A 13729-nucleotide genomic window follows, 5' to 3' on the forward strand; every position below is an offset into this window, starting at 1 on the left:
CTCCCGAAGTTTCTGCTCTGGCTCTGTGATCTGGGTATACTTTTTTGTGTGTTTGACGGAAGGCACCCTTTCGTGTCAACCTGAAAGAACACGGGCTCGGAAATGCGCAGAGGACGGGGCGGGAGCGAGCTTGGGGGTCCGTTTCTTTGACAGTTGAGCCACTCGGCCGAAGTGCTGAGGTGCCACCTTGCCTGTGCTCGGGCAGGAACAGAGGGTCCATTTCTGGCCCTTTTCTGATGTTCAACAACAAGGTAATTTGCCACACGGAAGACTTTACAGGCCTCACAGTACGTTTACATGATTTACCTGATTTAATTTTCTCATTGAGAAAGGCCCCTGGTTCCCATCCCCGGTGGCCCATTAGAATCACCTGGGGAGCTTTAAAACAACAACAAAAACAAACAAACAAAAAAACCCCCACACAACCGTACAGATGCCTGGGCTCCCCTTAGGCCAGCTCAACTGTTGGGAACTTGAGGCCTCTCCTTGCTAGGCCAGGGCACCTGCCACCAGCCCAAAAGCAGACTGAGGGAAGCTGGTACCGGGAGAAATAAAGATGCAGAGAAGCATCCGGAACCAAGCAAGATCTCCTCTAAGACACACAAGGGCTTGGGATCCATTCAGATCACCCAAATTATCCACTATGAGGTAGCATAGGCACCTCTAAGAATCCCATACCTATCCCAAGGCACTGGGGCAGAAAGAGCTCTTAGTAAACTCCTGGGTTCAGCCCCTAATCCTGCCCTTTTCCAGCCTCAGTTTTCTGATCTAGATAATACTAATGCATTCTATGCATTCAGTGTGTCTATGCATTCAGTGAGCCCTTATTGGGGGCCTACTATGTGCCGTGCACTCCTCAGGGTGCCGTGCACTCCTCCGGGCCTGGGGAAATACGGGGGACAATTCAGGCAGATTCCTGGCCTCAAGGAGCTTATATTCCACTGGGGAAGACAGACTCTAAAGAAGGCAAAAGGAAAAATAAGTCAAGGGAGGGGACAGAATGGAGTCTCAATTAGAGAGAGGGAGCCTGAAGATATCATGGACAAACAGAGGCAACAAACCACACATATATCTAGAAGAGAACTCTAGGCCGAGGGAACAGCAATTGCTAAAAACCGCGAGGGGGGAATGAATTGCTGTCATTTTGTTTGTCTAACAGGAATTTACTGAGAGCCTGTTGTATGCCAGGCCCTCTCATAGGTACTATGCATTCATCAGTGACTACAAGAGGCCTTTTTTTTTTTTTTTTTTTTTTTTTTGTCAATGGGTAATTGTAACACATCCCAACAATTGTTCCATTAGTGATAAGCTCAAGGTGTTCTGGGAGGTCAGTGGGGGACCACAGAACAAGAGTTACGGTGCTGAACAGGCCGCACGCACATCATTACTTTATTGCTGTTTTGGTAATTTTGCAAGAAGGGGCTCTCTAGTTATTAGAGAGAATGCGAAACTCATCGGACGAGAACGCTCTACGCAGAGTCCCAAGGGCCGTACCCGACTCACGGCCCCCTGCCCTTGGCCCAGAGCCCTAGAAATCTCTAAAAGAACTGAGGAAGGAACGTGAACACACCCTCCAGGGGCGCCCTGGCCCTCTCTCACTGTGTCTCCTGCCCGCACCCCGCCCACAGAGTGTCACAAGTCTTGCCGGACCTGCTCGTCGCCTGGGACCTGCACCACCTGTCGGGAAGGCCTGGGGGTGGCCAGCCACGGACGCTGTGTGCCTCACAAGGAATGTGCCCCCGTTGAGTACTGGGACGAGGCTCTGGGATGCAAGCCCTGTCATGCTAAGTGTTTCCGCTGCACCGGGCCCGCAGAGGACCAGTGTCGCACCTGCCCGAGGGACAGCCTTCTTCTCAGTGAGTTACTTTTCCTCTGGGGCGGGCTCTCTCTCCCTCCATGGGGGAAACCGCCTTGCACGATGCCTGGGGCCCGGTCGCTGGGTAGGGTCTTTCTAATTTTTCACTTTGTATTTGGAACATGTTCAAACCTATAGAAAAGGCAAAAGCACAAAGAACGCCACACGGGTGCCCTTTACCCACTTGACCCGCTGCTAATCTTGTACCCCGTCTGCCCGATCGTGAGCGTGGTCTCAGTCTCTGTCAACGTGAATGCCACGATATATTTGTTTCCGACCACAGTACAGTTGTCAATGCACGTGAATTTAGCATCGAGACTATTTCATCTGTTTTGTAATTGTGGCAATCCCCCTGTAGACCAAGGTCCAGTCTCCAATCAGGTACTGCTTTTAGTTGCCATGAGTCTGAGGCCCCCCTTAACCGGAAACGTTGCCACAGACGTTTTTTTCTATATAATATTGGGATTTGAGAAGAATACAGCCCCTATCCCTCTGTTGAAGTCTGTGCGAAGCTCCCCACGATGAGACAGAGATCATGCACTCTCAGGCCAGAATGCTTCACAGGAGACGTCGCGTCCTTCTGGAAACCCAGGATGTTCCCCTGCCCCTCATCAGTGAGGTGGACCACGGCCCTCTGTTCGAGGTGCTGTCCGATGTGTCCACTGCTTAGTTACTATTTTCCCTCGCAATTAATAAGCAGTCCGTGCAGGGACGCTTTACGAACATGCAGGCATTCACCCCCTCATCAAAATTTCCCCTTGAGTTTGCATCCGCTGATTAATACGTCTTCTTGAAGTATGGCACGGTCTGAGGATGGCCACCTCCAGCAGATCATATTCGAAGGTCACGGCTAATGTGAAGCAACGCTCTCGGGTTCCCAGGGATCCCATGATTAAGCGTAACACGGGTATGGGAGAACAAAAATGAAACAAAGCCCACTCAGCTAAGAGAAGGAACAAGGGAGGGGCACAGGAGAGAGGGAAGAAGGAGAGGGATATTCTGAAGACCTGGAAGGTGTTAGCGTCTATCTGGACCCAGGAGACCTGAGAAGGACGGCATTGACAAGGACATTGTCCCCTTCGTCCAGCATCCTCCCCCACCCCCCACCAGGGTTCACTCTGGGGAGCGCATAGAGGAGGGCTGGGAGACGTGTGTCCTACTTGATACGATGACAGACTCTTTTCCTTCCTTGGCAGACATGACCTGCGTGCAGGACTGCCCCGAGGGCTACTACGCTGATGAGGACAGCCACCAGTGTGCGCCCTGCCACAGCTCTTGTAGGACATGTGAAGGGAGACGCAGCACACAGTGCCTCTCCTGCCAACCAAGCTCGTTCCAGCTGGAAAAGGAGTGCCTGCCCCAGTGCAGGGAAGGGTAAGGTGCTCGCTACACGTCTCCCTCATTTGATCCCAAAGCCACTCCAGATATCACTACTGGCAAACCCCCTGTGCAGACATCGAAGCTAAGTTACAGAACACCAGACTGAAGTCTCGGTGCTGGTAAGAAACGAAGATGAGAGTCCAACCAAGGTCTCATGGTCTCTAAAGGATTTCAGCTGGTTCGTAGTAATGGATGAGGACGTGGGAGAGGCGAGCGACCCGGTGAAATAACACGAGACGCCAATCATCAGGTCAGGCTCACGTGCCAAACTTCGCTACTGATTTCGAGGTACAAGCAATCACAAGGCAGAGGCAAAGGATTCTTCCCCTAGAGCAGTCTTAAGACCATAAATGTAGGTTCTTTCTCTTCCACACTAGGATTTGTTCTGTTGGCGAGATCAAAGTGATGTATGCGGCGCATTAATTTTACAAAGGGAACCATTTCAGTTACATATCCCCATTTATACCCTACCAATGCTCCAACCTACCACGTCCCCATAAATCCATTATTTGTAGGTTTAGTTCCCATAAGCAATGTAGGGACACTGATACGTTCTCCTAAAAGCCCCTTGCATATGAGAACTCTATTATTTTTTGCTAGGAAAATCTTGAGTGTATTTATCAGGGGATCGGGTTACCACCTTATTTGAAAGATTTGACCAGGGCATCCCTCCCCGCCCCCAACCCAGGAATCACCAATAAAGAGAAAGATTGATTACGGGCCTGTTGCTGATTCTTCCTTCCCAATCGGTAACCGAAAGGCACCGAGAGTTTCCGGACCCAAAATGAAAGCCTATAACCTCAGACTTTTCCAAATGCTTCTGCCCAGATAGGACATCACTTTTCTTTTCTTCAGTTTCTATAGCAGCTACTGCCTGCATTACACATTGTGGTCCTTATACACTGCCCTGTGTTTTGATTTACCTCGTCTATTCGCTCATTCATTCATTCGACACATGTTTAATAAAGAACACGTTGGAGGTGTGAGTAATGCGAAGATGTTGACCTTCAAGAATTTATGCTTCTTTTATATTTCTTACCAAGAAAATTACGAGCACCTCGAAAAAAAACCAAGCCTCTTATTTTTTCGCACATATTGCTACAATACTCAGCACAAAGTCACACACATTAGCGGCCCTCAAAAACACCAGCCATATAGATCAAGGAAGAAAGGGCCCTACCGAACAAGAGAGGCGATGGGGCCACCTGGCTTAGCCTTTGATCTTCATTCCACAAAGTGCCTGAAAAGATCGGAAAGGAATCACCATCTTCCTCAAATCGAGTCATTAAATACTCCTATAGGCAAGAGGGTGTAATCTTGTGATCTCAACTGATTGTAGACCATGGAGTTAAGAAGACAGATGTTCCATTGTAAAGTTACCCACGGAGAGGAGACACACAGGTGGCCATAAATCTCTTTAATGAGGAACAAATGGGATATTAATGAGGTATAAGTGGAGATATTTAACGGAGATTGTCCCTTTTTGTAAAATCAGTGTCCCACATACATTACATCTGAGATTTGTTAAATCTCTTTGCCTTGGAAAGGCAGGTATATGATCTTCTGAACCCTTTACCAACACATATAGTTAGTGTTTAACCTCGGAGCAGGTTTTTCAAGGCTCCCATTATTGTTTGTATTTATGCACAAAATCCTCTTCCGGGCATTGAGGATCTGGGCATCTCATAGCCACCTCGTGCAAAAGTCATCAAAGTAAGCAGTGGTATCGTACTCTTCTTTTAATCGTATCTAGTAACCCCCCCCCACCATCTTTCACTCTTTGATAATTTTTTAAATTTTTTTAATGCTTATTTATTTTTGAGACAGAGACAGAGCGTGAACAGGGGAGGGGCAGAGAGAGAGGGAGACACAGAATCGGAAACAGGCTCCAGGCTCCGAGCCGTCAGCACAGAGCCCGATGCGTGGCTCGAACCCACGAACTGTGAGATCATGACCTGAGCTGAAGTCGGATGCTTAACCGACTGAGCCACCCAGGCGCTCCTCTTTGATAATTTTTAAAACCTACTAGGTATTAAGAAGCTTTCTTCCCCACAGTTCTTATTGATGCTTTTCATCTTAAAAACCCATCGCGTTAGTAAAACACATTCATGCTGCTTTAGAGTTTACGAAGTATTTCTACTCAGAATATATTTTTATATGATGATTTAGTTCTCCACTAATCCTATGAGATTGATATTATTCTCTCCGTATTAAAAATGAGGAAACTGAGGCTCAAAGAGGTTACGTGACTTGCCCAAAGTCGCAAAGCTTCTAAAACACAGTGGAGCCAAGACTAGAAATCAGATCTTCTGACTTCAGCCTGTATATTCTCTGGGTGGGCAAGTGCGGATTTCTACCTTGCCCTGTGGCTCTCTCTTTTGAGCCTCCTGTGGGCTTTATCAACCCTTCACTTCATGACTGAAGTTTCCCCTTGTGTTCCTTTCATGACCCTGTCTCTCTCATACCCCAGTCCTACTGATTGACTCGGTGGTAATTGTTCCTCACCCACCCGTTGAAGGTAAAACAAGGCTTGACCGCTGAGGTACAGGTGCATTCACTCAGGTCAGTGACAGGTGGCTGAGTAAGGCAGACTTAGCCATGGCCTTAGTGTCCAACAAATTAGTGGAACTGAAAGAAACTTTAAGGAACCTAATGTGGCGGATAGTTTCACGCCAGAGAAGCCAAGGGCAGACCTTCCAGTTTCTAGGATAGTTTCAGTGTGCCAACGTCCAGAGATGCCAAGGAGGGTCAGATGAGCTCTAGAAGTTCATCTTTGTCCACGATTTCTTTCCTCTCGTCTATCTTGCTTGAAATATTCTTATTTACTTTGCACTGCTTTGCTATAGCGGTATTTACCAGGTAGGTTGAAATCACATTACCCCACTTCGCTGGCTGTTTGACATTGAGCCAAGTGGTCTAAATTCTCTGAGCCTCAGTTTTTACATACATAAAATAGGGACAATAATATCTAAACCGTAAGGTTTGCTTTGAGGTTTAACATACAGTTCATAATTATCACTAACACGCATTATTTATAATGTGCCAGGCACTGTTGTAACTATTTTCTCAATAATAACTTATTTAATTTCAGCTGCTAACATTAAGCCCCATATGACGACCTGAGACAGAGACGTTGTGTGAATTGGCCAAAGTTGCACAGCTCATGCCTGGAACAGCTTGGCTTTGACCCCAAGCAGTCTTGTTGCAAAAGGCAAGCTCCTGACTGTCACGCTCTAGTGTCTCAGTTCTAGGTTCAACAAAGGGAACTAATGTTTACGAAGTCCCTAGCGTATGATCGGGTACGCAGTAAAAAGTTAACGAACAGGGATTATTGTTACGTCAGCCTCCAAAAATCTTTCCGACGAGGTTACACCTGTTATTGTGTAAACATTAGCATCACGCACATCATCTCCCAGGTCAAGATTTTTTTTTTTTTTAATTGAGGCGCCAGAAGAATCACTCAGAGATCCATTTAGAACATCCTCCATAACCGGATCCCATCCTACGAAACCTGAGACTTGAATGTTCAAGTGGAGAGGCATATAGGTATAAGGAAGGCAAAAGCAGTGAACAATTATCATAGCTCTGCAACATACGATAAGTCCTAGGTCCTTTCATATGTGTTACCTAATTTAGTACTCACAAATAGCAAGGAAGGGATTGCCGTGCCCAATTTAAAGATAAGAAAACAGAGAATCATTAGGTTTGTTAGTATCATTACAGGCGTACCTTGGGGATACTGCAGTTCACTCCCAGACCACTGCAGTAAGGTGACTATCGCAACAGAGCAAGTCAAATGAATGTTTCGGTTTCCAAGTGCATATAAAAGTTGGGTTCACACTATACCATAGTCCATGAAGGGTGCAAGAGCATGATGTCTAAAAGAGCGATGTACGCACCTAAACTGAAAAATATTTTAGTGCTAAAAAATGGTAGCCATCGTCTGAGCTTTCAATGAGCCTTTGTCACCGAGCACAGATCACCGTAACACGTATGATAATGAGAAAATTTGAAATATTGCGAGAATTACCAAATCGTGACAGAGGCACGGGGTGAGCAAATGGCATTGGAAAAAATGGTGCCAAGAGACTGGCTCAACGCAGGGTTGCCACAAACCTCGAGATGGTAAAAGGCACAATGCTTGCAAAGCGCGTAAAGCGAAGCGTGGTAAGAGGAGGGGTGCCCTGTGGTAATGTATCTACTGAGTACGGTTAGCGAGTCGAGCCTAAAGTCCCCCAACTCGGAAACAATCACCGTCTGGCTGACCTCGATTTTCCCACCACACCCAACCCAAGAGCAAAGCCTGGGATTCAGTCTTCGCTTCCGCACTTGGTTTCAGATATTACGCGGAAGAAGCCACCGGACGGTGTGAGAGGTGTAGCAAGACCTGCAAGGCGTGCCGCGGCCCGCGGCCCACCGACTGCCTGTCTTGCGATACGTTTTTCTTCCTGCTCCGCTCCAAGGGAGAGTGTCATCGCACCTGCCCAGAGCATTACTACGCGGATCAAAACACACGGACGTGTGAGAGATGCCACCCAACTTGCAACAAATGCGGAGGTGAGGGTGTACCTGTCACTTTGCATGTGTGGAGGGAAAAATGAGAAGGTCTCCTTTGTGCTTGGCCCCTGTTTTGTTTTGTGTTGTCTTGTTAGTTTTATTTGGAGAGAAAGAGGGGGAGGGAGAGAAAGAGGGGGGAGGGAGAGAAAGAGGGGGGAGGGAGAGAAAGAGGGGGGAGGGAGAGAAAGAGAGCATGCTGGGGAGGGGCAGAGAGGGAGAGAGAGATTCCCAAGCAGGCTCCACGCTGACAGCGCACAGCCCGACACGGGGCTCGATCCCATGATCCTGAGATGACATCAAGGGTCAGATGCTTAACCGACGGAGCCACCCAAGTGCCCCATTAGCCCTCTCTTTTTTCACCACCTTTGGAGGTTCCTCTCTCTTGCCAAACCAGCCAAAACTCTCCAGCATCAGCACCCTCCGTTCTCACTCAGCTTCTGCATCTGCCCTGCCCAGGCTGCCCTGCATTACATTTCTGCCTCTGCAGACCCTCCCAACCTTCCAGGCCCAGATACAGGCATCATCTCCCCCTGGAGGTGATTCCCACCTGCGCTGTCCTCCTCCTCTACTTGTTGAACTTGGAATCTGGGTAGGGCATTTTATTTCTATTACTTCAACAACTACGTAAGATGTCTGCCTCCAGCTCTCCCAAATTCCATTGTTACTTTCCTGATACCTACTTCTCCGTCCAAGAGAACCCTAAAATCAACATGTCCCAGAGTAAACCCAACCTGGGCTTCCTCCGATAGTCATGCTGTTAATAGACCCACTGTCCAACCACCTATCCAGGTTGGATACCTTAACGTTATCCTTCTCTTGCCTCTTGCCCAACCCACCTACCCTCCAACAAAGGTGAACTTCAAGGTCTGCTGATTTTCTCTCCTAAGCATTTTTTTTTTTAAACTCAGATCTCTTTCTCCATTTTTACTATCCTTGTTCTCCATTTTTAGCATGTCTCAGCCAACTTTCTGAAGTACCGGCACGTGAGCTCGACTCCGGTCTTGCCACCCCTCTTCCCCAACTCATCCTGTATAGTAATGCCAAAGCAATAAAAAATCCACATCTGCTGGGCACTGAAAGACAATCAGGATGAATTATTCTCAACATTTAAGAAATGCCTCCAACAACGTGTTAGTTGTTAAAACTCATCAGATTAATATTGACAGTCGGGAAGGTACATTTCTGCTATCCTTTTCAAAAGTATTTTGGTTAATTAGTTTGGCCCCTTCTCTATATAAATTTTATACTCAGTCACATTTCATTCAAAAAAAATCCCTTGGGTATTAATTGATATAGCACTGAATTTATTTGGGGAGAAAAATCCATCTTTATGATCCTGGGTCATCACATTGATGAACATGGTATATCTCTGCAATCTATGCATTTACTTTTTGTCTTTCAATAAACTTCCAATAAATGTGGGGGTTTTTTTGTTTTACTTCTTAAAAGGTAATTAAATTCTTTCCCCAGTCAGTCCTTTCAGCTTATGATCTCACCTCTCCTTCCAGGTAGTCTAGAACCCAGAACCACCTAGAACTACTCAGCAGCCAGCAAACATGTCACGCTCTTTCATGCTTCTGTGCCTTTTGTCCATGTGTTTCCTCTTCCTGGAAAACAACACTGTAGGAAACACTCAACTTACAAGGAAACTTACAAGACCCAGCTTGAACGTCATCTCCTCTGAGAGGGAGGCTTGTCTTAGTCCTGCCAGAAATGTTCTTCCTTCTTGATTCTGTACTATGTCCTTTATCATAGCCTTTTTTACATTACATTTTAATTAAACATGTCCATCTCTCCTACTAATTGTGAGACCATCAGGGCTCAGATTCTACCACCGTTATTTCATATACCCTATTCTACCCTAGACTGTACAGATAGTAAGTGCTCATTCAGTGTTTGCTGAATGAATGAATGAATGAATGAACAGAAAACAAATCCTAAAGTCTTTCTGCAAATTGGAGAATTTTCAATTATGACATCTTCAAATGTTGCGTCTCCACCCTTTCCTCTAATCTCTTTTTCTGGAATTCCTTAGTTAATGTCACTGAGGGTGTCCCGACCTCTAGGTCTCTTACCTGTTGTGTTATATTTTTATTTCTTTGACTCTCTATGCTTCATACTAGGTTGACTCTTCAGGGCTTTAGTCCATGTCTCTAATTTGTTCTCTGTGTTTAATCTAAAGTCCAGCCCATCTATTATTGTAGTTCTTTTTTAATTTAAATGACTTACTTTTAAAATTTTTTAATTATTTGTTCTTTACATCCATCGCTTTTGTTTCTTATCTCCAAAGTTTATTAGAGTAGAAGAAGAGAAAGGAAGAACAGTAGGAAAGCTCTCTTTACAGAAAGGAGACCTTCGAAAGTGAATGCCCTCCTTAGTATTTCTTTATGGATATTAGGTCTTCATTTATTTGTTAATATCCTCAATCTACTGAGTTTTAAAACCATGTCAAACTTCCCTATAAAACTGGTATTATCTGGGGGCACCTGGCTGGCTCAGTCAGTTGAGTGTCCGACTCTTGATTTCAGCCCAGGTCACGATCTCACAGTTCATGAGTTCTAGCCCCACCCTGGACTCTGCACTGACAACACAGAGTCTGTTTGGGATTCTCTCTCCCTTTTTCCACCCCTCCCCTGTCCTTTCTCTCCAAATAAATAAATATTTTTTAAAAAGATTCTCTCTCTCTCTCTCTCTGCCCCTCTCTCCCACTGGCTCTCTCTCTAAGGGGGGGAAAAAAAGACTAAAAGAAAAAAATTGCTCTCCACTGATTTTAAAATAGAATCGTAACTAGCAACTTCGCATATGAGGTCTTCATCCTGGGACTCACTGTCCACCACGCTCTAAATCCAGGCGTAATCAGTTACTGGAAACCAGAGCCAACCTTGCCTTTCCTCTTTCTAGAATACTTTCTCCAGCCTGCTTTACCCAGCTACCTCTTTCTAATGCATGACAGTCAGTATTTCCTCTACAAAGCCTTCCTGAATCTCTCTATTCTGTGTACCTTTCATCCTCTGCACTCATTCATCTATTTATTTATTCAACAAACAATTATCCTGCAGTATTCAGGCGGTGTCCATATAACTGTGAACAAGGCAGCCCAGAGGGCATATTTTATACTCTTATTATTTCTCTCTCTCTCGACTGAGATCTCACGCACCTTTGTATCTCTAGCACTGAGCACAGTCACAGGGGCAGGTGGCCGGTGGCTCCAAGGGCACCTCCAACAAAGGTGATGGCTCCGGGCAGGGTGGCCATGCCAGCCGGGCTAAGGCAACGGCTACCGCAGTCCATGACACGTCTGGGACAGTGGAGCTCTGGCCTTTGTAGGCCTCTGTCTCAAGCCCATCATGAAGGTGACCATCAGCATGGCCCATCACTGCTGAGGTGGCCGGGGAGGACCATTTCCAGCTGGGAGGTGCTGGAAAGGCTTAAGGCCATGGTGCACAATCGCCGCTTCTCCACCCTGCAGATTCCCTAGGGCATCCTGGACTTCATCCTCTCAGATGGCCAGGTGGGCAAGAATCTGGTCAAGTTTTTTTATTTGGTTTTTAAATTTTTTTTCACGTTTATTTTTGAGAGAAAGAGAGACAGAGTGTTGATGGGCAGAGAGAGAGGGAGACACAGAATTCAAAGCAGGCTCCAGGCTCTGAGCTGTCAGCAGAGGAGCCCCATGTGGGGCCGGAACCCACAAACCAGGAGATCATGACCTGAGCGGAAGCCAAATGCCCAACTGAGCCACCCAGGCGCCCCAAGAATCCGATCACGTTTTAACTGGCCTGCCTCCACCACAAGGTCCTTAAGCTTCCCTGAAGTCCTCAAGACGCATGCCACCAAGTTCAAGACTGATTTCCCTACACACTGGGACTGGGACTCTTTCTTCCATGACACAAAGGACGGGAATGAAATGCTGCCCAGGGAGCCGCCAGGCACCAAGTCCCCGGAGGGGCTGCCCTGAGGAGTCAGCCCAGCGAGGAAGTTCGTGGTCAAGGTGCTTTGAGATAAGTGTGGGGACATATGGAACGTGGGCATCCCCATGCTGGACCCCCAACGGGAGGAGACGACAGGCCGGAACTTACGCACCTTCAGTTTCGGGGACCCTTGAACTTCCGGGCGAACGTCGCATACCGCGAGGACCCACCTGGCGCGGCATCCAAGTCCCGAGCGCCACGCGCCGCTGCAGCTCACGGGGAAAGGCCAGGACCGCAAGGCCACCGCCTGCAACATAAGGCTTCTTCCGACTCCAAACACCTGGGCGATGCCTCGCGGAAGAAACAGCAGCTCAAGAGGCAGAAACTCCAGGAGCTAAAACAGGAGAGAAGATCAAAGCGCCTAGAGAAAGAGGCAGAGAACAGAGCAAAGGAAAGACAAAGAATTAAGAATTGGAGAGAGGAGGAAAACGAGGGAAGCTTCCCAAGGGGGGGGGGGGGAGGGGGGAACCCAGAAGGACTGTGAACTCTTTGAGAACCAGAAAACGCTGGAGAAGCTACCAGAGGAGCGGGAAAAGCCGGGAGAGAAAGGAAAGCAGGAAGCGTCGTGGGGGGGGGGGGGGGGGGGGGGGCCGTGGTTGGTCTTGATCTTCCAATCGGCAGCCACCTGTGCCTGCTCTGGGCTGCCTGCAGTCCAGGAGATAAATCAAAAGATAAATCAAGAGATAAATCAAAACCTTGAAGAGAGTACTCAATAATTTTTTTCATCGTTTTAGAGTGACGATCAGTGACATAAACGTTAAATTAGTCTCAGCTACGAAGTGCTCAGACTGGCAGATGATCGAAATTAATCTGGGAATGGCCACCTGCTATTCACACTAGGCCTAGAAGGTCTTTTCTTTTTTTAATTTTTTTAACGCTTATTTATTTTTTAGAGACAGAGAGAGACAGAGCATGAGCAGGGGAGGGGCCGAGAGGGAGAGGGAGACACAGAATCGGAAGCAGGCTCCAGGCTCCCAGCTGCCAGCACAGAGCCCAACGTGGGGCTCGAACTCACCGACAGCCAGATAAGTCGGACGCTTAACCAACTGAGCCACCCTGGGGCCCCTAGAATTTCTTTTACATAACTCCCAACATGGGGTGTCAGCACTATCCTATTGAGACATAATGCAAGCCATGCATACATTTTTTAAATCTTCGGTGGTCACATTTTAGAGAAGAAAAATAAACCGGTGAAATTAACTTTAATAATATACTTCTTTAATTAATATATCCACAATGTAATCATTTGAACATGCAATCAACATAAAAATTGAGAATTTTTTAACAGTCTTTGAAACCCAATGTTGATTTTACATTTACAGCACAACTCAAGTTGTACTAACCACATTTCAGGTGCTCAGTGCCACAGTGGCCAGTGGCTGTGCACTGGACAGCACATTTCTAATTTAGAATGATGGCTCGGGAGTGCCTGGGTGGCTCAGTCGGTTGAGCATCTGACTCTTGGTTTTGTCTCAGGTCATGATCCCAGGGTCACGGGATCGAGCCCCGTGTCAGGCTCTGTGCTGAGTGTGGAGCCTGCTTGAGATTCTCTCTCTCCCTCTGCCCCTCTCCCCTGCTCCCCCTCTCTCTCCGAAATAAAAAATTAAAACAACAACAACAACAATGGTTTCAGATGGTATTTTGGCAGAAGCCCATCTTCTTCAGGTGGAATCTTAAGCTGATTCCCATTATGTAAAATGACCAAGCAGAGCTGCTCGGATTGGAAGCGCAGAGCCCCGCCTAGAATGCCCTCATTTGCTCCTCCTTCCCGCCCCCAGGGAGTCCCTTGGGGCAACTCCGTGAGAACTACCATACTGTGGTTCCCACCCTTTACCTATCTGCAATTGACTCCAGTCTTAGAAAGAATTGGCCTTCCGGAACAACCTTGCATCAAGTAACCATCCATTTGTGTTCTCTTATTTTCATTCCAGAGGCACACAGAGTTGCTGCTCAAAACTTCTAATCAGAA

The 13729-nt window shown here is 47.1% G+C and overlaps 1 protein-coding gene across 2 annotated transcripts in view; it reads left to right on the top strand.

Moving 5' to 3' along the window:
- Window positions 1-13729, top strand: part of PCSK5 (proprotein convertase subtilisin/kexin type 5) — a 447842-nt gene that overhangs the window by 422006 nt on the left and 12107 nt on the right. For both annotated transcript variants that reach the window (XM_042963381.1, XM_042963382.1), the window contains 3 exons: window positions 1629-1856; window positions 3052-3229; window positions 7575-7792. In XM_042963381.1, coding sequence (XP_042819315.1) covers window positions 1629-1856; window positions 3052-3229; window positions 7575-7792 — 624 coding nt within the window. The remainder of the gene's footprint in view (window positions 1-1628; window positions 1857-3051; window positions 3230-7574; window positions 7793-13729) is intronic.

This window comes from Panthera tigris, chromosome D4 (genome assembly GCF_018350195.1).
Source record: "Panthera tigris isolate Pti1 chromosome D4, P.tigris_Pti1_mat1.1, whole genome shotgun sequence".
NCBI lineage: Eukaryota > Metazoa > Chordata > Mammalia > Carnivora > Felidae > Panthera > Panthera tigris.